The sequence below is a fragment of the Hibiscus syriacus genome, unplaced genomic scaffold (assembly GCF_006381635.1).
Source record: "Hibiscus syriacus cultivar Baekdansim isolate YM2019G1 unplaced genomic scaffold, ASM638163v2 tig00116970_pilon, whole genome shotgun sequence".
Taxonomy (NCBI): Eukaryota; Viridiplantae; Streptophyta; class Magnoliopsida; order Malvales; family Malvaceae; genus Hibiscus; species Hibiscus syriacus.
The window spans coordinates 871,982-898,083 of record NW_024063494.1 but is presented as its reverse complement, the minus strand read 5'-3'; the positions used below and the strand labels follow the sequence as shown (position 1 = coordinate 898,083).

Here is a 26,102-nt window from a genome sequence, read left to right as displayed (position 1 = left end):
TATGCGAACACTTATTTCTTAGTTTCTTACTAACCTAATAAGGCTCCCCCTTAGCAATAAGTCCTGAAACTTTGCAGTTTCACATTCAAGCTGTATGGTTCGATTCTTTTGAATTACTATGTTGTCGTTCACCGGGTTTTATGCTTCAAATAAATCCATATTTTTTAATATACCCACCCTCCTCTTTTTCGTCTCCCACCTAGCAATTAGGTAGTACATGACATGGTTTGAAGGATGAATTCATAAATCTACTAATCATGCATAATAACTGATAACGACACAAGCTGTACATAATTGGTTTTCCTTAATCTAATCTTCCATTTCTTTGTAAAATACCAACTTACAACACAAAACTTGCCTTAAAAAACCATTTGTATTTAGGGTAAACTACTTTCACTTACCAAAGTTCAACCGGTTTGCAACCAACAAGGATAATAAGGTTTAGTGAGACGAGACATTAAATCTTTTAACTAAGATTAAAAGTTCGAATCTTGATATTGTAAACAGAGATAACTGCAATAAAAGGTTTACTCTAATTTTGAAAAACAAATTATGAACCCTTCCACCTTGTTGCCGCTTGCCGCCTCCTGGATGCTCATGCTCATGTCCGAGTCTCCTTTGCTTGCAGATTTAAAGTTGCCCACACTTTGGCACATAATGCATCTTCTACTAATGCTGCTTTTTCTTTTGACACTACGTACCCTCACTTATTCTGTATGATGATATTTATGACGGTAAAATTTAAAGGATTAATGTATATGGAATACACACAATTAAAAATGTTATAAAATCATAGCGTTTTTTTATTTGATATAACTTAAAATATTAATTTTTTAATATCATAATATTTTAAATTGTGCATAACCGAAAATATTATAATTTTTATTACATTTTCGATTACACTAATTCTTCGTTGTTTATTAACTTTAAAGTAAACAGCGACACAACATAATTACTCCATTTATGACTAATTAATGGAATATGTATCCTTTCAAAAAGAATTATATAAAAAAAGATGTATTTTTTTAATAAATTGAAAAGCATAAAAATATTTAGGGCTGCTTTTTGTAATTATGAATTAAACTGATATTAATTGTAAATTAAATTAATATAATATATAAATAAAAAGTTAAATATATTATTATATTAATTATTTAAAAATCTCGCCATCTTACCAACTAAAATTAACAATGGATTTGAAGACTCGGGTTCGAGTACCATAGATACTAGAGGTGTGAGCGTTTAATGTCGAAAGATTGAGAGTTTTCTTTAAACATATATTATCATGTACTTACCACATATTCATAAAAAAATATTAACAATGGAGTGACTCATAATTGAGAAAAAAATAAAGTTTGATTTAATAAACGGTAAGAAAAATAATTGATATTAATTTAATGTAGAGTAAATTATACGCTTATTCACTAAATTTTACCATCTTTTCTATTTTATTTACTGTACTTTTAATTTTTTTCAATTTGCTCATAAAAATTTAGATATTAAACTTTTTTTATCACTCAATAGTTAATTTTCTAACGGACGTGGCAATCAACACAAAATAAAGTAGTTTTGAAACTTATAAAATATTAAATATAGACTAAAACGACGTAGTTTGAACTAAATTAAAAATAAATATTTTTCATTTATGTTGTGCTCTTTCTTACTTTATTCTTCTTCCGGATTATTCTCCACCAAAACGGCGTCTTCAACTGCCATCCTGTTGTACCTCTTAGGATTCCCACCTCCACCACCAGGCCACAAAGATATCAACGGATACCAAAAACGAGAACATAGAAAAAGTTGTATTCTGCGGAGGAATCGAAGAAGACGTCGATGGCTATCTATGATTCATGGAAGACCGACTCACCGCATTCACTTGCGTCGTGTGAGCCCTACATTCTAGTGCCCCAGTCACGGAGATCGATGGCGCCATTCCATGAATCCCTGATTTCAAACAAAGTCCATCCATTATCGTTTTCGGGTTGAAAAATCACAGAGCAATATCAAGCTGGAAACTCGAGAAACCAGCAAGGTGCTAAAGCTTGTTGACATAAAAAAAAAACAATCTTTTGAATTAACTACAATCGTTTTTGTCTCTCTTTTCGTTGTTTGTTCTGCCTGTTTTATCAATAATAATTGAAATAGAAGGGGCAAGAAAAGTTGGGGAAAATCACAAGTTGTATTCGTATCCAACTCCAAATGCTAAATTGCTTGGTTTTGAAGACGCTTTTGCAAAGTTGCTTGAGCTTGCTGCTAATAATGATGTTCAAGGCTTTAAACGATCGATTGAGCACGATCCTTCCAGTGTTGACGAGGTTGGATTCTGGCATGGACGTCAAATAGGGTGGGTTAATGAGGAGAGAAATGGAAAGAGAAGGAGAATAAGAAGAAGGAAGAAAGAGCACAAAATGAAGGAAAAATATTAGTTTTTTATTTGGATCAGAACTGCATTTTAGTCTATATTTAATCTTTTATAAGATCTAAAACCACGTCGTTTTGGTGTTGATTGTCACGTCATAACATCATTAGAAAATTAACGGTTAAGTGACTAAAAAAGTTCAATGTATAATGTTTAGCGAGTGAATTGAAAAAAAATTAAAAATAAAATAAGTGAAATAGAAAAGAAAGTAAAATTCAGTGAATACACGTGTAATTTACCCATCAATTTATTATCCAAGGGAGATCAGAGATGGGGAGCCGATTTCAAGTTTGAATTTGAGTGCAACTCAAAGGTCCAATCTAATCCATGTGTGAGGTACTGCTCTGCCTTTAATATCTGAGTTCTCATTGCTTCCTCTTATCCAGTGGCATCCACAAGGCCCAATCCTCTACGAAATTACCAAAAATATCACACTTCATGCAAACAACAATTAAATTTGTAGGCATAACAGTTTTACCTTTCAATAACATTCAATCAAAGAGAGAGAAAGGCTTCATCCCGAACAATACAAACTCATGCCAGTCATCCATGAATGAACGTATAACAAATCATATAGGTACCTACAGTTATCTAAAACAAAGATACAGAAAACTTGCTACCTCATTTACTGCATGTTACTATCAAGTATAATTCTCAATACCAAATTAATGGATTTCGTTTCACAATAGATACTAGCCCTTTTGCATGCTTAAGTTTTCCCTAATCCATTCGCAAGGCTACCGTGTAACCTGCCAGCAATGGGAATTACAACATGTTCCAAATTTCAAGTCGCCAACAGTGGAACTGCAGCATATCCATTTATGAGTTTTGGATCACAAGTAAATAACCCCTTTAGCAATTTTTAGAGGAAACCAGGAGTTTCAAGGGCCCTTCATTTTCTCGACTATTCTCATCTCTCGAACCCTTCATTTTCTTCTCAAGCCTCTCAGGCAGTGTAGGTTGGTTTCAAGGGCATCATCATCATTGGGCCCTCTCTCATGGCGCGAAGCCCGATGTTTGTGAGCATGGTGTTTCCCCTTACCTCAGATTTCTTGCTGAAAAACTTGGGAATAATGGGGTTCGTGTTATTTCTTTTTGTAAGGGGAGTGAAAATGGATATAGGCTTGTTAAAACGATCGGGAAAAAACAATTATGTATTGCCTCCCAAGCGTTTTCATACCTCTCGCCGTAGCCAGCATTGTAGCATTTAATACTCGGAAATCAATGGACGCACACCTACAAAAAGTTGCTTCTATTGAAGCAATTGCCTTGTCTCTGTTGGTTACTGTTGGTGAAAACGGGTTATTTCTCACACGAACGTAGTTTTAAAATTGACCTAAAATGTCAAGATTAAAACCACCAAAGGTTGCACAGCGGATAAACCTGTCAAACTATTGAATATTGAAACACAATGGAAAAGAACCGAATAAAAAAAATAAAGGAGAGAACACACCAAATTTACGAGGTTCGACGAGAATATCGTCTACTCCTCGGGCACCACACCAGATGATAACTTCAGTATATCGCCAATATTACAACAAATGGAATTCTTTGGAATTCCCAAAGTGGGAGAATGAAGAATACAAGAGGAAGAGAGAACTTGTTTTTGGGATGATTTCTAATGGAAATACTTAGGCCTATTTATAGTTGAGTTTCAAGAACAATATGTTCAAAGTTTGGCCACCTACCAAAGAATTTTCCAATGTGTACAAGTTAGCCTCCAAATATGAAATTCACATGTTCAAAGTTTGGCCACCAACCAAGATGAAATTTCCAATAAATTGGCCACCAACCAAGATGAAATTTCCAACTTGTCAACTTAATTTCTAGACAAATCTAACAGTGACAACATTTCCTATTCACTATACTGTACTTGAAGAACTAAATCTTCTTAGCTCCGAGGTCGGGAATATGATGATGTCCACAACAATAATAAGCGATACCGTTGGGCTAAATTGTATGCTGGTTTTTTAGGCAATGAAACAAAATGAAGAATCGGGTCATAATGCTCTCATGTATATGATATCCTCGTTGGTTTTTAAAAGATTCTTGGTATTTGTTGTCCGGTCAGTAATGTTGTGGATTATTCAAAACACTCCAGTAGGAGAACCAGTCGATCAGTTTTTCGTGATTGTCATCTTCCTGTCGGAATTTGTGTTGGGGGTTATTACAGACATGATCGGCCTGGCCATTTGTATAGGCTCGTTTTGGCTAGGAATGGTGATTCCAGACGGACCGCCGCTAGGAGCAACCTTGGTGGAGAAAAGCGAGACAATAATAATGGAAGCAATTTTGCCTTATTCATTCACGTACATTGGATTCTTCACTGATTTTTATGCAATGAAGCAAGCCAGCTGGTCTGCCTTGAGCCCGTTGTTCGGCTTGTTTATTTCAGGTTACTTGTCCAAAGTCGTCTCCACTCTTCTGGCTGAAAAAATGGTCGGTTTGTCATGGAGAGAGCCTTTCTATGGGCCTTATCTTGAGCATGAGGGGTCATGCAGAGATTATTCTATACATCCATTGGGTGAACAAAAAAGTGCGTTGAGTTTTCTAATTTAATTTCTTCTTCCTTCTTTCATTTCATCTTATTTATTAAACAAGTGGGTGTTTACCAATCAGATAATTGGGGTGCCATGTTTCTCAATGATGGTATTCGGGAACGCAGTTCTAATGGGAATCCATGCACCTTTGATCATCATTTTGTATGATCCCTCAAAGACTTACACGGTAAGCCAGAGAAGGACCATTCAGCATACAGCTCCGAATGACCGTCATAGGATACTTGTGTGCATTGAGGACAAAGAGCACTTGCAAAGTATTGTCAACCTTCTTCAAGTCTCTTATCCCACTGTTCAATATCCATTATCCACTCGTTGAGCTCATTGGCCATTATCCATTATCAACCTTCTTCAAGTCTCTTATCCCACTGTTCAATATCCATTATCCATTCACGTCTTTCACCTCGTTGAGCTCATTAGCTGAGCTAACCCTCTGTTCATAGACCACCAAAACCAGGAACTTGAAGAGCTTGTCACCAGGTTCCCGGACTCGGACACAACCCACCATGCTTTAAAGTTGTATCCATAAGGGTCCAATTTTTCTCTGCTTCAACAGCGAAAGTAGAAATGTATCAGGATGTGCGCAAGCTGGCTTTGATAAGCTAGAGAGTTATCATCATATTAGCTTTAGAGAATAAATGTAACGGAGAGATCGCGACCACGAAGCAGTGGGGTGGTGGGAATCGGTCAGTGATCAACCAAGTGTTGGAGAACGCACCTTGCTCTGTTGGGCTTCTTGTTGACAAGACCGAGCAATGGCAACTCCCCCAAGAACCTGCGTCCTACTTCATTGTGTTATTCCTTGGAGGACCAGATTCAAGAGAAGCTCTATTTTATTCAACCCGGATTGCTTGGAAGCCCAAAGTGTGTTTAACTGTAGTAAGGTTTCTTTCATCAAATGGTGAAGGAGATGATGTAATGCAAAAGAAGATGGACGATGGGGTGGTGACTTCGTTCAGGGAGCAGAACGAAAGAAACGAGAGAGTGACAGAGAGGTAGTTGTAAGAGATGGGGCAGATACAGTAGCAGCAATATTGGAAATGGCAAAAGAGAAATATTATGATATGTGGACCTTGAGGAGGAAACAAGAAATAAATCCGAGTCTGTTGGAGGGATTATCAACATGGACAGAAAATCAAGAAGAGCTTGGGATAATTGGAGATTATACATCATCTTCTGAGAGTGTTGATGCAGATTCTGCATCATCTTCTGAGAGTGTTGATGCAGATTTTGTGTTGGTGATACAGAAGCCTGTTAAAAGTCCAAAGGTTGGCAATCAACTTTGAAAATGGTTTTCAAAGTTTGGTAAATGTTTCTTTGGAAAATATTTTTCAAAGTTTGGTAAAATTTGGTAGATGTTTGTTGAAAATAGGAATGGGTAAATTCACTTTAGTCATTGCACTATAGGGTATTTTCAAAGATTAGTCCCTAAGTTTCAACTATAAATACCCTAGTTCATTTAGCTTCAAAATCATCCCAAATCCCAAATCATTTCTTTCTCCCAATACTAGAGAGTTTCTTGTGAGTAGTGAGTGTTTTGTAAATACCTGTAAATTTTCTCTCTTAGTAAAAGATCTGCAGCAGTCCGGAGACGTAAGCACAATTGGCTGAACTCCATTATCAATTTTCGAGTATTATTTTTTCGCTTTTATTTCGCATTCTTACTAATCTGGTTATAGGAAAATTACTTGTACTCGGTTTATTTTCCAACAATTGGTATCAGAGCTTTTGGTTGTGAATTTTGTCAATTTTTTGTGAGGTTACTATTCACGTGAATAGCGAATTTTATGAATAGAGAATTTCGTGAATAGCGAATTTTGTGAATAGTAAAAATTTTGTCGGCGATACGAGTTTGTCGACGGAGGTGTTCTAATACACGGTGGTTCACAAGAATTGTCAGAAACGATCCAAACGAAACCAGATTCGAGTGGGAGCGATGGCTGCAAACGAAGGGAATGTGAAAATTGAAAAGTTCGATGGTGCGGACTTTGGCTTTTGGAAGATGCAGATCGAAGATTTTTTTGTACCAGAAAAATCTATATTAACCTCTCTCAGGAAAGCAACCAGAGGGCATGAAGAATGAAGACTGGGCTCTTCTCGATAGACAAGCCCTCAGAGTTATCCGACTGACGTTATCCCGCAATGTTGCTTTCAACATAGCAAAGGAAAAGACCACGACGGGTCTTATGGCGGCTCTCTCCAGTATGTATGAGAAGTCATCGGCCTCAAACAAAGTTCATTTAATGAGGCGATTGTTCAATTTACGGATAGCGGAAGGGGCATCAGTGGCTCAACACCTGAATGAACTCAACACAATCACAACCCAGTTGAGTTCCGTGGAAATTGAATTCGATGATGAAGTTCGAGCTTTAATTCTCTTATCATCTCTACCAGACAGTTGGAATTCTACTGTTACAGCAGTCAGCAACTCGTCGAGAAACAGCAAATTAAAATTCGACGATGTTCGGGATCTGGTATTGAGTGAAGAAATTCGACGGAGAGAATCGGGTGAAGCATCAACCTTCTCATCCTTGCACACGGAGTCCAGAGGAAGAACTTCAGAAAGAAATTCAAATCGTGGCAGATCTAAATCTAGAACTGGAAAATCAAGAACAAGAAAGAAAGATTTTACTTGTTATAATTGTGGAAAGAATGGTCACTTTAAAAGAGACTGCCGAGCACTGAAGAAAGATACTGGTGCACAGGGATCTGTCAACATGACAGAGGAGAAAGGTGATGCGATGATTCTAAGCGTCAACAGTCTGATTGAATCATGGATCTTGGATTCAGGGGCATCTTTCCACTCCGCCCCATACCGAGAAATCATGGAGAACTATGTCAGTGGTGATTTTGGGAAGGTTCATCTAGCTGATGATGAAACATTGAAGATCGTCGGAAGATGAGACATCCGACTAAAGTTGCCAAACCAGACCACTTGGACGCTGAAAGGTGTGAGACATATTCCTAGTCTCAAAAGAAATTTGATTTCTGTTGGACAGCTTGATGGAGAAGGATATAGCACAACCTTTTCAGACTGTGAATGGAAGATTACCAAAGGAGCACTCGTCATTGCTCGTGGTAAGAAAACTGGTACTCTCTATGTAACCTCAAATTTAAAGAATATCATTGCAGCCGCATATGCTGATGGAAAATCAAACCTATGGCACCAAAGGCTTGGTCACATGAGCAAGAAAGGGATGAAGACACTTTTGTCAAAAGGGAAGCTGTCGGATCTAAAGAATGTAGATGTTGGACTATGCGAGGATTGCATCTTTGGCAAACAAAAGAAAGTCAACTTTGCAAAGATTGGTAAAACACCCAAGGCTGAAAAGTTAGAGTTGGTTCATACTGATGTATGGGGACCATCTCCAGTTCCATCTCTTACAGGCTCATTATATTATGTCACCTTCATCGATGATTCTACAAGGAAGGTGTGTGTTTATTTTCTAAAGAAGAAATCAGAAGTCTTTGATACCTTCAGAAAATGGAAGGCCATGGTAGAAAATGAGACTGGTCTGAAAGTCAAACGGTTGAGGTCTGACAATGGAGGAGAGTACAGAAATCGTAGATTCAGAGATTTCTACGCAAACAATGGGATCAGGATGGAGACAACAGTTCCCATGACACCGCAGCAGAATGGCGTAGCAGAGCGCATGAACAGAACTCTGAATGAACGTGCCAGAAGCATGAGGATACATGTCGGATTGCCTAAATTTCTATGGGTTGAAGCTATAAACACTGCAGCTTACTTGATCAACCATGGGCCCTTAGTTCCTTTGGATGACAGAATACCAGAGGAAGTTTGGAGCAAGAAAGAAATAAACCTTTCACACTTAAGAGTGTTTGGTTGTATTTCTTATGTAAACATAGACTCTGCTAAAAGAAGTAAACTTGATGCTAAGTCCAACAAATGTGTCTTTGTTGGTTACGGAAGTGATGAGTTCGGTTACCGATTTTGTGACTATGAAAATCGGAAGATCATCAGAAGCAGAGATGTCATTTTCAATGAGAATGTGATGTACAAAGACAGGTCAACTGTAGAATCAAGCAGCTCCAATACCAAAGCTGAAACAAAGGAATTTGCTGAGTTCGAGGAGATTTCTGGAAATGATGTTCAGATCAGTCCTGAAGCAGTTCAAGAAGAACCAGGCACACCAGAACTAAGACGCTCCTCCAGAATTCCTAAAACAACCCAACAGTATTCTCCTTCTTTGCATTACTTGTTACTGACTGACAATGGTGAACCAGAGTGCTATGATGAAGCAATGCAAGTGGAGGATTCATTCAAGTGGGAGTCTTTCATGAAAGATGAGATGGACTCGCTTATGTCAAATCAGACGTGAGAATTAGCTGGATTACCACCAGGCAAGAAAGCGCTCCACAACGAGTGGATTTACAGGATCAAAGAAGAGCATGATGGGAGCAAACACTACAAAGCAAGATTGGTTGTCAAAGGTTTTCAACAAAAAGAATGTATTGACTACAATGAAATTTTCTCTCCAGTCGTGAAGCTATCTACAATTAGACTGGTGTTAAAAATTGTAGTTACAGAGAATTTACATCTTGAGTAGTTAGATGTGAAGACAGCTTTCTTTCATGGTGATTTGGAGGAAGAAATTTATATGAGGCAGCCAGAAGGCTTCATAGAGGCAGGCAAGAAAAACCTGGTATGCAGGTTGAAGAAGAGCTTGTATGGTTTAAAACAAGCTCCTAGACAGTGGTACAAGAAGTTCGATAGCTTCATGAGTAGCAGTGGTTTTACCAGATGCCAAACAAATCATTGTTGTTATATCAAGATGTTCGACAATAGCCTCATTATTTTATTGTTGTATGTTGATGACATGCTCGTTGCAGGCTCAGACGTGCAAGAAATTATAAACTTGAAGCAAAAATTGTCGAAGCAGTTTGCAATGAAAGATCTGGGCGCTACAAAGCAGATTCTTGGGATGAGGATCAAGAGAGACACAAAGTCTGGGACTTTGATGTTATCACAGGCTGAGTACATCAACAAAGTACTCTCCAGGTTCAATATGCAAGATGCTAAACCAGTAAGTACACATTTAGGTGTTCATTTTAGACTCTCCAAAGAACAGTCACCAAAGACGGAGGAAGAACGTGCACACATGTTGAAGGTGCCGTATGCCTCAGCAATTGGAAGTCTGATGTATGCCATGGTTTGTACCAGACCAGATATTGCTCATGCAGTGGGAGCTGTTAGCAGGTACATGAATAATCCTGGCAAGGTACATTGGGAAGCAGTCAAATGGATCCTCAGATATCTGCAAGGTACCACAAACAAAGCACTTTGTTTCAAATGTGGATATACGATACTGACAGGCTATGTAGATGTTGACTTAGCTAGATGTTGACTTAGCTAGAAATGTTGACATCAGAAAGAGCACTACAGGGTATGTCTATACTCTAGGAGGAACCGCAGTGAGTTGGGTTTCTCAACTACAGAAGATAGTTGCTCTCTCCACAACTGAAACAGAATATGTCGCTGTTACGGAAGTCAGCAAGGAGATGGTTTGGCTCCAAAGTTTCTTGGAAGAGTTAGGCAAGAAACAAGAAAACAATGGCTTGTATTGCGACAGTCAAAGTGCTATCCATCTAGCAAAGAATCCGTCTTTTCATTCCAGGACGAAGCACATACAATTGCGATATCATTTTATTCGGTCTCTTCTAGAAGATGGGATTTTGAAACTTGAAAAGATTAGCGGAGCTCAAAATTCGACAGACATGTTGACAAAGACGGTAACCACGGACAAACTAAAGTTGTGTTCAGCTTCAGTTGGCATGCAAGAATAACAAGACTAGAAATGATGTTGCATCGATCGAGGTGTGAAGACATATTAAAATCAGTCTTCAAGTGGGAGATTGTTAAAAGTCCAAAGGTTGGCAACCAACTTTGAAAATGGTTTTCAAAGTTTGGTAAATGTTTCTTTGAAAAATGTTTTTCAAAGTTTGGTAGATGTTTGTTGAAAATAGGAATGGGTAAATTCACTTTAGTCATTGCACTGTAGGGTATTTTCAAAGATTAGTCCCTAAGTTTCAACTATAAATACCCTAGCTCATTTAGCTTCAAAATCATCCCAAATCCCAAATCATTTCTTTCTCCCAATACTAGAGAGTTTCTTGTGAGTAGTGAGTGTTTTGTAAACACCTGTAAATTTTCTCTCTTAGTAAAAGATCTGCAGCAGTCCGGAGTCGTAAGCACAATTGGCTGAACTCCGTTATCAATTTTCGGGTATTATTTTTCCGCTTTTATTTCGAATTCTTACTAATCTGGTTATAGAGAAATTACTTGTACTCGGTTTATTTCCCAACAAAGCCAGTTTTGAGAGGCAACACTATTGCTGCTGCTGCTGCTACCACTAGTCCTACAACAACTACTAGTCGGCGGCGGAGCTTGTTTCGGTGATATGTAATTCCTTTCCATATAACACACTTACTTTCTTTGCTTCTTACTAACCTAATAACGGTTCCCTTAGCGATATGACTTGAAACTTTGAAGTTTCACATTCAATTTGTATGGTTTGATTCTTTTGAATTACTACGGGGCTTTATTCTTCAAATGAATCCGTTATTTTTTTAATATTCCCCACCCCCCTCCTATTTTTCATCTCACGCCTAGCAATTAGGAAGGACATGGCATGGTCATAAATCTACCAATCATGCATATAAACTGATGATGACATAAGGTTGTAAATATTTGGGTTTCCATAATAACTTTGGAGGGCCAATTATCAAAAACAATTTTAATAATAACTTTATTTATTAAAGCTCGTATATTTATATGTGATTTCATTAAACAAATGTAGATTTATTAGATGTTTTTTTTATAAATTCTCCACTAAAATCTTCTTGGGAAGAAAATGATATGAAATTATAGTAGCATATTTTGACACCCAAACTGTATACAGTACACCTAAAATATTAAGAAAGTAATAGGAATTTATTTTTATTATAGAATAAAGTAAGAGCTAAAAGTGTTTAAAATATTATGTGAGATTTTTGAAAATTTTCGACCATTAAAATTTTAAAGAAAAATAAAAATTTGGTCTCCTCTAATATAATTTTTCTTATTTTATTTTATTTAAAATAATTTAAAAGTAGGGGAAAAGAAGAAAATCAAGATATGAGAAATGGAAGATAATATTGAAATAAAAACTCAAAAATAATTATTTATGTGTATAATAATTATATTATTATCAATATTTTTTAGTTCTAAGCTATTATAAGTTTAAAAATTAATATTTTAATAAATAGTTTTAAATTCATATATTTATGATTTTTATTTATGACAATTCAAAATGTATATATAAATTTTATATTTTGAGAATATCAATTTAATTTTATTTATAAACAAAAAACATATACGTATATTAATTTTGCATTTCAAAAAAATAATAATATGAAATTTTGACAATTTTAAGAGAACAAAATATTCTTTCCAAATATTTTAAGTGTGATAAATAAAAATTTTAAAAACTTGAAGGGTCTTGTAATAATTTTTCCAAATTTTAAGGGGGCCATAGCCCCCTCTAGCCCTATGTAGTTTACACCCATTAAATTATCAATACATAATTAATTTTAATTCAAATAAAAAATATTTATATTAAGCTTAAATTAATCCAACTAAAAAATATAAAAAAATTAAGTTAATTCGGTTACCGACCAAATTAACCGAATAAAGTTTGGTTCAATTAATATTTTCAAATAAAATTCGGTTCAATTATCAGTTAAAGAATTTTTTTTGTTAATTCAATTAATGATAATTCAGTTCGGTTGGTGGCTAAATTAACCGTTTAAATATCCATATCGATAATAGTATATAAGGAATTCCTAATTTTAAAAAATATAAAACGTGGACTAACAACTAAACACTTACTTTCTATTGTCGTCATTAGTTTAGAATTGAGGGTTAATATATTGGATTGATAGCAGCGTTAGCATATGCAAATCAAACTTGTATGCAACGTAATCAACCTAATATTATAACATATAAGTTTAGAAAGATGAATATTATCTTTAAAAATTTCGAGTTTGAATATTAACGATAACAAGGTTTGAATATTTATTATCAATAATTGAAAATCTCTAAAACATATATTATTATCACCCTGGATTAATGAAAAGAAATTATAAATTAAGTATTTCAACTATAATTATTTTAATTTAAGAGTAAAATATTATAGATAATTTAAATATTATATATATAAAGTACGTTTTTATGTCTTCTTTTCTATTTAATAAAGTTTATTTGATTAAGAGAAAAATAGCTGAAGTAAAAAATATAAGGTAAACTACGCATTTAGTATCTAAACTATCAATTTTAGTTATTTTAGTATATAAACTTTTATTTTTTTCAAAATCATACCTAACGTTTAGTTTTTATTTTTATTTTAGTACCCCAACATTAAAAACTTAATGTGTTTAGTATCTAAACTATCAGTTTGATCCGTTTTAATTCATAAACTTTCATTTTTTTAAATCTAATGCTAAATTTTGAACAAGATACTAAAATAAAAATTAAACTTTAGGTATGGTTTTGAAAAATTGAAAGTTTAAGTACTAAAACGAGCCAAAACTTATAGTTTAGATACTAACGCGTAATTTATCCAAAAATTTATGTAGTTGGATTTAATCAATCGTCAAATAAAAATAATTGATATTAATTTAATTTACTATTAAAGGGAGGTCAGAGATGGGGAGCCAATTTCAAGTTTGAATTTGAGTGCAACTCCAAGGTCCAATCTAATCCATGTGTGAGGTGTGGCATTTTCTTCTTATTTGGTCATTGTGCTCTCTCTCTCTCTTTATGTTGTAGATGGTAACTCACTACATCAGCAGCATAAAAGACGCCTTACTTGTAGCTGCTCTGCCTTTAATTTCTGAGTTCTCATTGCTTCCTCTTGTCCAGTGGCATCCACAACGCCCTAACCTCTACAAAATTACCAAAAAATATCACACTTCGTGTAAACAACAATTAAATTTGTGGTTACCTTTTCGAACATTAAATCAAAGAGAGAGAAAGGCTTCATCCCTAACAATACAAGCTCATGCCATGCATGCATGCATGAATGAATGTATAGCAAATCATATAGGTACCTATAGTTCTTCTAGAACAAAGATACAGAAAACCTGCGACCTCATTTTACTGCATGTTACTATCAAGTATAATTCTCAATACCAAATGGATTACCTTTCAGCCCCATTACATAGTTGTCATCCAAAATTCCCCTGATCATGTAGCAGTAATAGATACTAGCCCTTTTGCATCCTTAAGTTTTCCCTAACCCATTCACAAGGCTACCGGGTAGCCCGCCAGCCATGGGAATTACAACAGGTGCCAAATTTCAGGTCGCCAACCGTGGAACTGCAGCATATCCATTGATGTGTTTAAGATCACAAGTAAATAACCCCTTCAGCATTTTCTACCGAGGAAACCCGGTCAAGTTATCTTTCAATGTCATCCTTGTTTCTTTAATCTTGACCATTCTCATCTCCCAAACCCTCCATTTTCTTCTCAAGCCTTTCAAACAGTGTAGGTTCGTTTCTCAGTTACTAGTACGTATCTTTACTCCTTTTTTCTTTGAATTATAATTTTTCTTCTTTTTATATATATGTAGTAAGTTATTTTTGTCTGTCGTTGATGATTTAATGGTTTCAAGGGCGGCATTATCCTTGGACCCTCTCTCATGGCGCGAAGCCCGATGTTTGTGAGCATGGTGTTTCCTCTTACATCCGACTTCTTGCTGAAAAACGTGGGAATAATGGGGTTGATGCTATTTCTTTTCGTAAGTGGAGTGAAAATGGATATGGGCTTGTTAAAAAGATCGGGAAAAAAACAATTATGTATTGCCCTCCCAAGCGTTTTGGTGCCACTTATAGTAGCGAGCATCGTAGGATTTAGCACTCGAAAATCGATGGACAAAAACCTACAAAAAGTTGCTTCCATTGAAGCAATTGCCTTGTCTCTTTCGGTGACAGCATTTCCCATCCACTATACAGTACTTGAAGAATTAAACCTTCTTAGCTCCGAGGTTGGGAATATGGCAATGTCAACAACAATAATTAGCGACACCATTGCGCTAAATTTTATGGTGGCTTTTGAGGCAATGAAACAAAATGAAGTATCGCTTCATAATGCCATCTTGTATATGATATCCTCGGTCGTTTTTACAGCATTCTTGGCCATTGTTGTCCGACGATTAATGTTGTGGATTATCCAAAACACTCCAGATGAAGAACCAGTTGATCAATTTTACGTGATTTCCATCTTCTTATCGGCATTCGTGTTGGGGTTTCTTACAGACATGATCGGCCTAGCCATTTGTATCGGCTCCTTTTGGCTAGGAATGGTGGTTCCAGACGGACCGCCGCTAGGGGCAACCTTGGTGGAGAAAAGCGAGACAATTATAATGGAAATAATTTTGCCTTGTTCATTCACGTACATCGGATTCTCCACTGATTTTTATGCAATGAAGGAAGCCAGCTGGTCTGCCTTGAGCCCTCTGTTTGGCTTGGTTATTTCAGGTTACTTGTCCAAATTCCTCTCCACTTTGTTGGCTGCCAAGATGGTAGGTTTGTCATGGAGAGATAGTCTTGCTATGGGACTTGTTTTGTGTATGAGGGGTCATGCGGAGCTTATTCTATACGTTCATTGGGTGGACAAACATGTGTGTTTTCTAACTTTATTTCTTCTTTCTTTATTTCATCTTATTTATTAAACAAGTGGGTGTTCTACAAGCAGATAATCGGGGTGCCAGGTTTCTCAATGTTGGTGTTCGGGAACGCAATTCTAATGGGAATCCATGCACCTTTGATCAGTATTTTGTATGATCCCTCGAAGCCTTACATGGTAAACCAGAGCAGGACCGTTCAACATACAGCTCCGAGTGACCGTCTTAAGATATTAGTATGCATTAAGGACAAAAGGCATTTGCCAAGCCTTGTTAACCTTCTCCAAGTCTCTTATCCCACTGTTCGAAACCCATTCTCCATTAAAGTCTTCCACCTCGTGGAGCTCATCGGCCGAGCTAACCCTCTGTTCATAGACCACCAAAACCAGGAACTTGAAGAGCTTGTCACCAGGTTCCCGGACTGGGAAACAATCCGCCATTCTCTAAAGTTATATCAGGAAGGGAAAGAAGATTACGTAGATCTCCAATTTTTCTCTGCTTTAACAGCGAAAGTAACAATGTATCAGGATGTGTGCAAGCTGGCTTTGATAAGCAAGTCCGTTATCATCATATTACCTTTAGAGAAGAAATGCGACGGAGAGATTGCGACCACGACGCAGTGGGGTGGTGGGAATCGGTTAGTGCTCAACCAAGTGTTGGAGAACGCACCTTGCTCTGTTGGGCTTCTTGTTGAAAAGTCCGAGCGATGGCAACTCCCCCAAAAACCTTGCTGCAGCTTCATTGTGTTATTCCTTGGAGGACCGGATTCTAGAGAAGCTCTATCTTATTCAACCAGGGTTGCCAGGAACCCTAGTGTGTCCTTAACAGTAATAAGGTTTCTTTCATCAAACGGTGAAGGAGACAATGAAATGCAAAAGAAGATGGATGATAACTTGATGACAACATTCTGGGTACAGAACGAAAGAAACGAGCGAGTGAGTTACAGAGAGGTGGTGGTAAGAGATGGAGCAGAAACAGCTGCAGCAATATTGGAAATGGCAAAAGAGAAATATTATGATATGTGGATCTTGGGGAGGAAACAAGAGATAAATCCCAGTCTGTTGGAGGGATTATCAACATGGACAGAGAATCAAGAGGAGATTGGGATAATTGGGGATTATGTATCATCTTCTGAGAGTGTTAATGCAGATTCTGTGTTGGTTGTTCAACAGCAAGTTATGAGAGGCAAAGGACCCAACGGTACCGCTGGTATTGCTACTACTGAAACTACAGAAACTTTTATGCGGCACTGGAACTTGTTTCGATGATAATTATAATTCCATTCCACATACCACACGCTTGAGACATTTCTTTCTTTGCTTCTTGGCTTCCACTTAGCAAACAAGTCTTGCAACTTTCGCATTAAGTTTCACCCGTGATATATTGTATTTATTTCACTCTAGTCTGATTTTTTTTTTTTTGATAATTCAAATTTTATTACCAAAAGAAGCCAAAATGCTACAAAAATCAATATCTGATCACCTGGAATAATTACATTCTAAAAATACAAAAACAATCAGTTTAATCTATACCCCAAGATATACAAAGTTTAGAATTGACATGGTCAAGTCTATTGATGTTTTCCCCCTCAACTTAATACCTACAAGATCTTTAATGCTTCTGAAGATGTCAGGATTTCGAGAGCAATCTTTGAAAATTCTACGATTTCGTTCCTCCCACAGAACATAAACGTTGGCGTTCCAAGTGATTTTGAGAATAGTGGTTAAGAGAGACTTGTCTTTCCATGATTTACTTGCCCAATCAACCATTTCTTCCCAGGATCGGAATGTCTTATTCAAACCACAGAGATGAAGGGTATTCTCGCTTAAATGAGCAGCAAAATGATAGTCAAAGAACAAGTGATTTCGATTTTCCTGCATGTCATTACAAAGAACACAAATCCCAGAAGAAATGATTCCCATACGTTGCAATCGGTCTTTAGTGGGAAGTCTATCTAAGATTGCCATCCAACCAATTAAACTATGCTTGGGAATATGTTGTGGGAACCATATCAAAGTATGCCATGTCATTTTGTCTCCCTTGTGTCTAATCTCTTGCCAAATTTGTTTAATATAATGGGTGCCATTCAACGGTAACGGAAGAGCTTCAGTTCTGAGCTTGAAAATTTTTCTAAGACTCCAGCTTGTGTTAGCATATCCGTTCATAAGCCTAAAATCAGATTCTTTTAGAACATAGGCGTGGATCCATGCAACCCATAATGAACCTTCACCTGCAAGGATATTTTTAATAAGGTTAATCATACAAGCTCTGTTCTAATCTTTCAGATTTTTCAATCCTAATCCTCCCTCTGATTTCAGTTTGCAAATGTTCTGCCAACTGACTCTCACACCTGAAGCTGATTTATCAGAGCCTTTCCAGAAAAAACAAGGGAGGGAAAAAAGATCGGGAAAAAAACAAGAGAAAATAACCTCAGTGACCGAAAATTCCTTATAATATTCGATTTTGACCAACTTTTTTTCGATTTGCCAAAATGACCAAAAAAAACGCAATGCGGTCTCTAAATCGCAACGCGATCTCCAGTATCGCAAATCAGTTTTCAGATTTGCAACGCGATTTTGACTATCGCATTGCGATTTTCCAAATTCGCGTTGCGATTTTGTAAAATCGCAATACGAATATGTAAATCGCAACGCGATTTTGACTATCGCAACGCGATAATACATAATCGCAACGCGATTCTGACTATCGCAACGCGATAATACATAATCGCAACGCGATTCTGACTATCGCAACGAGATAATACAAAATCGCAATGCGATTTTCAAAGCGCCATTAGTATCGCAACGCGTATTTTATTTTCAAATTCCAAACACGAATATTAATACATCCCGTAATCGCAACTCTTAACCTAAAAACCTAAATCACAACTCAATCCCATCTCCATTCTCACTCTCTACGGTGACATCCGTCCCCATCTCAGACGAAATCCATCCCCATCTCCGACGAAATCCATCTATCTCCATCTCTCAGAGCCACCCTCACAATCATTCACGATCAGAAATGGAAAATCAACCAAATCAACCACCAAGGGTTAGTTTTTTTAATTATTTTTATTTTGAAATTTTTGCATTATTATTAGGTTTTTCATATTGAAATTGATGATAAGTCTGGTAATTTCAATAATAGATTAACCATTTCACTTAGATTGCTTATTAAATTCATTCGATTGCTGCCAATACTGCTAAATTGTTTAGTATTTGACCCTGTAAAGTTAGTATTTGTCTTTTGGTTGAAGTAATGCAATTCATTCAAGTTTCAATTTTAGACAATGACTATTTGAAACCGAGGATAACAACGCGAAATGAAAATCGCAACGATAGTCAAATTCGCGTTGCGATAGTCATTTTCGTGTTGCGATTTTCATTTGGCGTTGCGATTATCTCGTTGTGATAGTCAAATTCGCATTGCGATAGTCATTTTCGTGTTGCGATTTTAAGTTTCAGAAACTATTATTCTTTTGCAAATTGAAACTTGAATGAATTGCATTACTTCAACCAAAAAACAAAGACAAATATGAAATTCACAGTGTTGCAAATTTAAGTTTGAAGAATAAACTACTACTACTCTTTATTGTTTTTGGTATATCTTCACAGTGTAGTTTTTAATCTAACTTGGTATGTTTATTGTTTTAGTAGAACTTTTTTTCGGCTCAATTGACCTTAAGGAATAAAATAAGCCTAGTCACTACAATTACGTCGAAGCTTTCAGATGTACAAAGAACATTGTTTGAGGATACTTGCTTCGGGCCATGGTTGAAAGTACAACATCCGGGTGGAGATGCTATGTTGACCCATTTGTGGCTTCAGACCATGACTAGCGATCTACCCGAGAGTATAAAACGTGGTAATGAAGAGATATGGTTTCATTTTCCACCAGCGTATACGTGTTTTAGGCGTGAAGAGTTTTGCTTAATCACTGGTCTACGCTTCGGACATGATGATGTAGGTCGATACACTAGTCATATTACCCGCTCATCATGGTTATCCCGGGTTTTTCCTGAGCTATCAATGGAGAACCCGAATTTATACGTCGATGACTTGACGAGATTATTGAATAAGAAAGATGGTTTTACTCGGATGGATGACGTCGATGTTGTCCGAGTATGCCTTTTAGTACTTTTGCATGCCGGCTTTTTAGGCAGAGAGGCCAGACAACCTATTTCTAAGGACCTAATATTATTGGTAGAGGACCTAAATGCATGGAACATGTTTTCGTGGGGTTCGTATCTATGGAAAGCTACTTGGAATAAGTTGTCGTCTGCTTTTGATGACCGTAAAAGTTTGCGTGGCGATGGTTCCAAATACACTTTGTCAGGCTTTATTTGGGCCTTTAAGGTAAGAATTTATATATAATGTTTCCAAAATTATAATTAATTATTTAATAATTACTAATGTTTGTGTATTATATTGTTTTTGTAGATTTGGATATTTGAGGCTTTTCCCGACATACAGACATATGCATTAAAAACTTCAAATGATATTCCTAGAGCTATTTCTTGGAAGAGGAAACGGCGGTTGTTGATTTGGGAAGAGTTACTACGGTATACGACAATAAATGATGTAAGTTAACACAAATACTACCATATATATAAACAAGTTATTACTAGTACACGTTTAACTTTGTTTGAGCTTTTATATTGTTAGGAGGCCAACACTCCATTACAGAGGCAGACACCCACGGAGGCTGAGCTTACCACTGATTGGTGGCAAGCTAATAAGCGTTTTTTTGATGGCACGGATGATGAGCAGTCTCCACTTTGAGAGCCATCACCTCACCCAGAGCCATCACCTGATTGACCACACTATATACCTCTACAACGAGAGCCATCACCTATTCCGTCACATCATCGAGCCTCTTCTCCACCATCACCTCATGATAGGCGACCGGCAAAGATACCACGACATTTATCTCCCTATTCTCCACCTCCACCTCCACGGGATGAGTTAGGGGAGTTACGTGATGAGGTCAATGCCTTGCGTGAGGAGGTCGGTACTTTACGCGATGACAATGGTACATGGCGTGACGAGGTATCTACTTTACGTGGTGAGGTAGCGGCTCTACGTGAGATGGTAGTATCGTTGCAGATTGAGGTTCATACTCTACGCAACGAGGTAAGTTTAAGATTTTTTATATTTAACTTGATTTACTCATAATTTCACTTAGATTAACCATTTCACTTAGATTGCTTAGTAAATTCATTCGGTTTCTACCAATACTGCTAAACAGTTCTAAAATAACCCTGTGAAGTTAGTATTTATCTTTGTTTTGTCTTTTGGTTGAAGTAATGCAATCCATTCAAGTTTCAATTTGTTGAAGAAGAATAGTCGCAACACGAAATTTAAATCGCAACGCGAAAATGACTATCGCAACGCGGAAATGACTATCGCAGCGCGAAGTTGACTATCGCAACGGGATAATCGCAATACGAAATAAAAATTGCAACGTGAAAATCGCAATGCGATAATGACTATCGCAACGCAAATTTAGTTTCGCGTTGCGATTTTTATTTCGCATTGCGATTATCCCGTTGCGATAGTCATTTTTGCGTTGCGATTTAAGTTTCGTGTTGCGATTTTAAGTTTCAAAAACTATTCTTCTTTTGTAAATTGAAACTTGAATGGATTGGATTACTTCAACCAAAAGACAAAGACAAATACTAACTTCACAGTGTTGCAAATTTAAGTTTCAAGAATAAACTACTACTCTTTATGTTGTCCTTGAACATGCACTAAACCTATATGATGTCCTTTTAAATGTTTATAATTGCTTACTTCCGGAATGTTATCTGATGCATTTTGTGAACTATGATAGAATAATGACTTGGGTGAATACCGTGCAAGTTTGAAACATATTTGTCTTTGTTTTCAGTGTTTAATATCATGTCTGTTTATTTACTGATTTATGTATTAATTTATTTTTAGCGGCCCGATAAGGTGGATGCTTTACGTCGGGTTTTTCTTGCACGACGGGGTTCACGCATCAGACGGCGTACACGTGCCATTATGTCTCCGTTTACACCAATAGTGCGAAGACTCTGTAAGAAGAAGCCCGACTCACCATTCATCGTTCAAGAGGCCTCTCCTATCGTTCAAGAGGCCTCTATCATCCCTCAAGAGTCCCCTCCCACCGTTCAAGAGGCCCCTGTCATCGTTGAAGAGGTCCCTCCCACCATTCAAGAGCCCGATTCATACGGCGTAATATGTCGAATTATTGAGAAACCCCCTCACATGCTGGACATGATGGATGATTGTTGACTTTCGTATGAGTTATCGGCCAGTACCATTCCAGTAGATGAAGTGGAGAGGAAACAACTACCGGAAATAATTCTGGATAATACCCTTTGGGCTAAGACCGCAGTTGATTTTTATCTACATGAGCGGAGCCAAGGGTGTTACGCTGACATATATAAACTCAACGATGATATGCATTTGTTGATTGATCGGTCTTGGTGGGGTGTGTTATTAGGGGTTGAAGACAAAGGCTACTTCGATGGGGGGTAAGTCTTATATTTCTTCTTATATTTCATTTTGATTAATTTTTTTTAAATTTATGTAATTCACTAATATATGTCTTTTTTTGTAAAACAGCATATTGATGCATGGGTGTCACGTCTTCTAATAGTAAAGAAATTGAAGAAAAATAAAAAAAATTACGCGATATACAATTATGCCGACGTCTTTTCACGTAGTTCACTTGAAGAATCAACGACAGGAATCATATGTGTTGGCTAATGGACAAGCTAAACTTTATCATGCATGGTGGGAGGTCGATAAGGTTAGTATTTATTTTTTTTAAATATTTTAAAGGTGTTCATAAATAAGTGAACAATTTGAATTATTACTTATGATTGCAGGTGTTTATCCTTGTTTTGGAACGTACTCATTGGCTTCTCATCGAGCTTCAGCTCCCATCCCTGAAGACAATAGTATATGACAGCATGATAAATTGCATATCATTGTCTGATTTGAGAGATATTATTAAGGGATGGAGCTCTGATTTGGCTAAATTCTTAGATGCGATTATTTATTGGACTTATTCTGGAAACAAGAAGCCTAAGAAGTTCAATGTTACAGTTATCAGAGACGAGACCGCGCCACAAAAAACGCCGGAAACCAGAGGGGATTGTGGTCCTCTCGTATACATGTGCTTGGAGCGTTTGACGACAGGAAGTACACAGTTTCTACCTCCCACCGATAGAGATAGAGGTGCAGTAGGCTTGTGGTTTCGGTATTTTATGGCTAGAGCATATATGCGAGACGCTGCCTACCTGCATCCGCGTTATGAAAGTGTCCATAAACAATTTGTAAGTCAAATGCAAGTGTTGTTTAGTACTTAGAATTCAATAATAATTTGATGTTTGTTGGTTTTAGATGTGTAGAAAGTGTTATTTGAGCAAATGTTTGGTTTCTGCAGGTTAATCCTGAAGTGAGCTGCGTGAAATTGATGTATGGGTTCATAAACAACTGTTTGGGGTACACTTTTTTTATTGTTTAATTGATTCTTAAAAGTCTGATTTGTTTAATTGATGAGGAAAATAAGAATTATTATCATTTTTGCTTGTTTAATTGATTTGTAAAAATTGATTTGTAAAAATTGATTTGTAAAAATTGATTTGTTTAATATTGATGTGTAAATAATTCTTATTTGTGCTTGTTTAATTGATTGAAATGTAAAAGTTGATTTTTTTATTTCAATATGCATCATATTGAAGGCAAAAGACATGTTGAAGGTACACTTTCGTAACGCTAAACGCTAAACTCAAAATCGCAATGCGAAAGTCAATTCGCGTTGCGATAGTCTAATACGCTTTGCGATTTTCTCGTTGCGATAGTCAAATATCCGTTGCGATAATCAAATTCGCGTTGCGATAGTCAAATTCGCGTTGCGATTTTCTCATTGCGATAGTCAAATACCCGTTGCGATAATCAAATTCGCGTTGCGATAGTCAAATTCGCGTTGCGATTTTTGCGTTGCGATAGTCAAATTCACGTTGCGATTTTTGAGTTGCAATAATCAAATTCGCGTTGCGATAGTCAAATTCGCGTTGCGATATTCAAATGAATGTGTAATAAGTGATAACAACTGAACATATCATAGCAATGTTCAAACTCAAATTACTAATACATGCCTAACTGAAAATGTTAAAAGTTTACACATAAAATACACATAATAGTCAAATTCGCATTGCGATATTCAAATGAATGTGTAATAAGTGATAACAACTGAACAAATCATAGCAATGTTCAAACTCAAGTTACTAATACATGCCTAATTGAAAATGTTAAAAGTTTACACATAATACAACGTTTGCATTTAAAAATCACCTAAGTTAATAGTCCCAAAAGGTGAAGCCGGTTGTGATTGGGATTTTGATTTTGATTGTGATTTTGATTGTCTTTTTCTTGACACCATATGAGCTTTGGATTTTGATGAGGATCCATATTTTGGTAGAGGAAAAGATGATTGTGATGGCACTGGTGATCCACATGTCAACCTTGTATGACCACTTTCCTTGCATCGACTACATGTCGATCTCTTCTTCTCTTCACCCTTAGACGGTACGATCGTGACTTTTGGTCGGTAGATAGCCTTCTGTCCAGGCTGGTGGCAAAACTGTTGTAAGTCATCTGGTATGTCCCACTCAGAAGGATGTGGAATAGGGTAGATAATCTCGGCATAAGCCTGTCGATATACTTCTGTAGTGTAGCAATCCATAGCGTATGCGCTTGAATCATCTTGGTTTAGATGAAGAGCAACTTTTATAACATGCCCACACGAATAACAAGATGTTTTCCATTTCATACAACTACACGTCTTTGCATTTAGATCGACAAGCTCATTTAAGTTATTATCCAGTACTTCAAACAAAGTGTTTGAACATGGTTCAACTCTCCATGACGTTGACTTCACAACACGTTTCGTTATCTTTTTTTCAGTCCAAGGTGTAACACGATGTTCCAATGTTCCTGTAAATTTAAATAAATAATACTTAGTAAAATATATGAAGTACGAATTTAAAGAAATAATACCTGCATGGTTTCTTTTCTTGTAGTACTACTGTTGAATAGAGGCTCGAAAAAACTCCATTAACATAGTAATGGGTAATTTTCGGGAATGACAACTTAGAGCGTTGATTGATTCTGCACTATTAGACGTCATGAAACCATATCTTGCTCCAAGTTGATGTACTCTTGACCATCTTTCAAACCTGACATCTTCTAGTGTTTGAGCACACTGAGGCAAACACGTCTTAAACAATTTATATGCTTATTAAATCCACTTCCGATAAGCTTTTACAGCCTTCCAGTATGTCCATTTGTGATTTTTTATACCAAACAGACCTTGATTTTAGATTTCTATATAAATGAACACCACAAAGTCCATGAAAAGCATATGGGAAACACCTTCTAACAGCATTGTCAATTGATTTTGCCCTATCGGATATGATTATCAGATTGCTAATAGGAGCTATGCAATCCCTAAGATGTCCCATAAACCATGTCCATGAATCAGAGGTTTCAAATTTGTCAACCCCGTAAGCTATTGACAGTATCCCATTATTAGCATCCATGGCTACTGCTAATAAGTTTACTCCAAGGTATCGACCTTTTAAATGTGCTCCGTCAACTATAATAGCTGGGCGCATGCAAGTAATAAACGAACGAATCTACAAAATCATATACACAAGAAATATAATCATTTAAATGTGAAATGCATGTAACTAACAAAAATGAGTCAACAAAATTATATTGATTTACTAACTGCAGCACCAATGGCGATAAACAGCAACTCAAAGCGTTCATCTCTATCTGTTTTGATATGAGTTACCGACCCAGGATTTTTCAGCTTTAAATTGTGACAATAAGCCGGCAGTTGGGCAAACGATGCTTCTGGCGACCCCCTCAACAATTCCAAGGCATAACATTTGGCTCTCCAAGCTTGAGAATATGAGATACTAATCTTGAACCGAGCATTCATGTCAGTCATAATTTCATGTCCCCGATATACCCTGCCATTCAAAAACATTAACTCAACCAGAAAACCACCCAACACCTTTTTGTTTGCCTGTCTATGGTGAGGAAAAACTTGGGTTCTTGAACATGTATGTTTATCAATAAAATTCCTAACTTGAAACATTTCGCAATCTTTTATCCTCTTTGCAATCATACGCCACGTACATTTTTTGTCAATCATACACCTTGTTTCGAAACGATCTTTGCTTGATTTGTTAACTTTTAGTTGATAGCCATCTTCCACACATTTCGTACACAAAGCTATCTTCAAGTCTTCCTTTGTATCAAAACAATCATCTTTCTTGATACGAATAATTTTTTTGTAACAATCAACTGCTATTTTTACCAACTCTTCTTCCGGTATCTGAAGTAATTCTGGCATATTCCAGTTATACTCCCGTGGCAT

The 26,102-nt window shown here is 36.7% G+C and overlaps 1 protein-coding gene and 1 pseudogene across 1 annotated transcript; both read left to right on the top strand.

The window, feature by feature from the left end:
* Positions 1-1,833: 1,833 nt before the first annotated feature.
* LOC120191600 lies at positions 1,834-6,263 on the top strand (annotated as a pseudogene).
* An 8,044-nt stretch (positions 6,264-14,307) lies between these two features.
* Positions 14,308-16,930, top strand: LOC120191599 (cation/H(+) antiporter 24-like). Its single transcript, XM_039194526.1, has 3 exons — positions 14,308-14,547; positions 14,652-15,659; positions 15,734-16,930. The coding sequence occupies exons 1-3, from the start codon at positions 14,311-14,313 to the stop codon at positions 16,928-16,930; spliced, it is 2,442 nt and encodes an 813-aa protein (XP_039050457.1). The 5' UTR covers positions 14,308-14,310.
* The last annotated feature ends 9,172 nt before the right edge of the window (positions 16,931-26,102 follow it).

Coding starts and splice junctions, on each gene's coding strand:
- LOC120191599 (XM_039194526.1), top strand. CDS start 14,311: ATGGGAATTACAACAGGTGCCAAATTTCAGGTCGCCAACCGTGGAACT. Junction 14,548..14,651: donor GGTTCGTTTCTCAGTTACTA/GTACGTATCTTT, acceptor AATGGTTTCAAG/GGCGGCATTATCCTTGGACC. Junction 15,660..15,733: donor TTCATTGGGTGGACAAACAT/GTGTGTTTTCTA, acceptor TTCTACAAGCAG/ATAATCGGGGTGCCAGGTTT.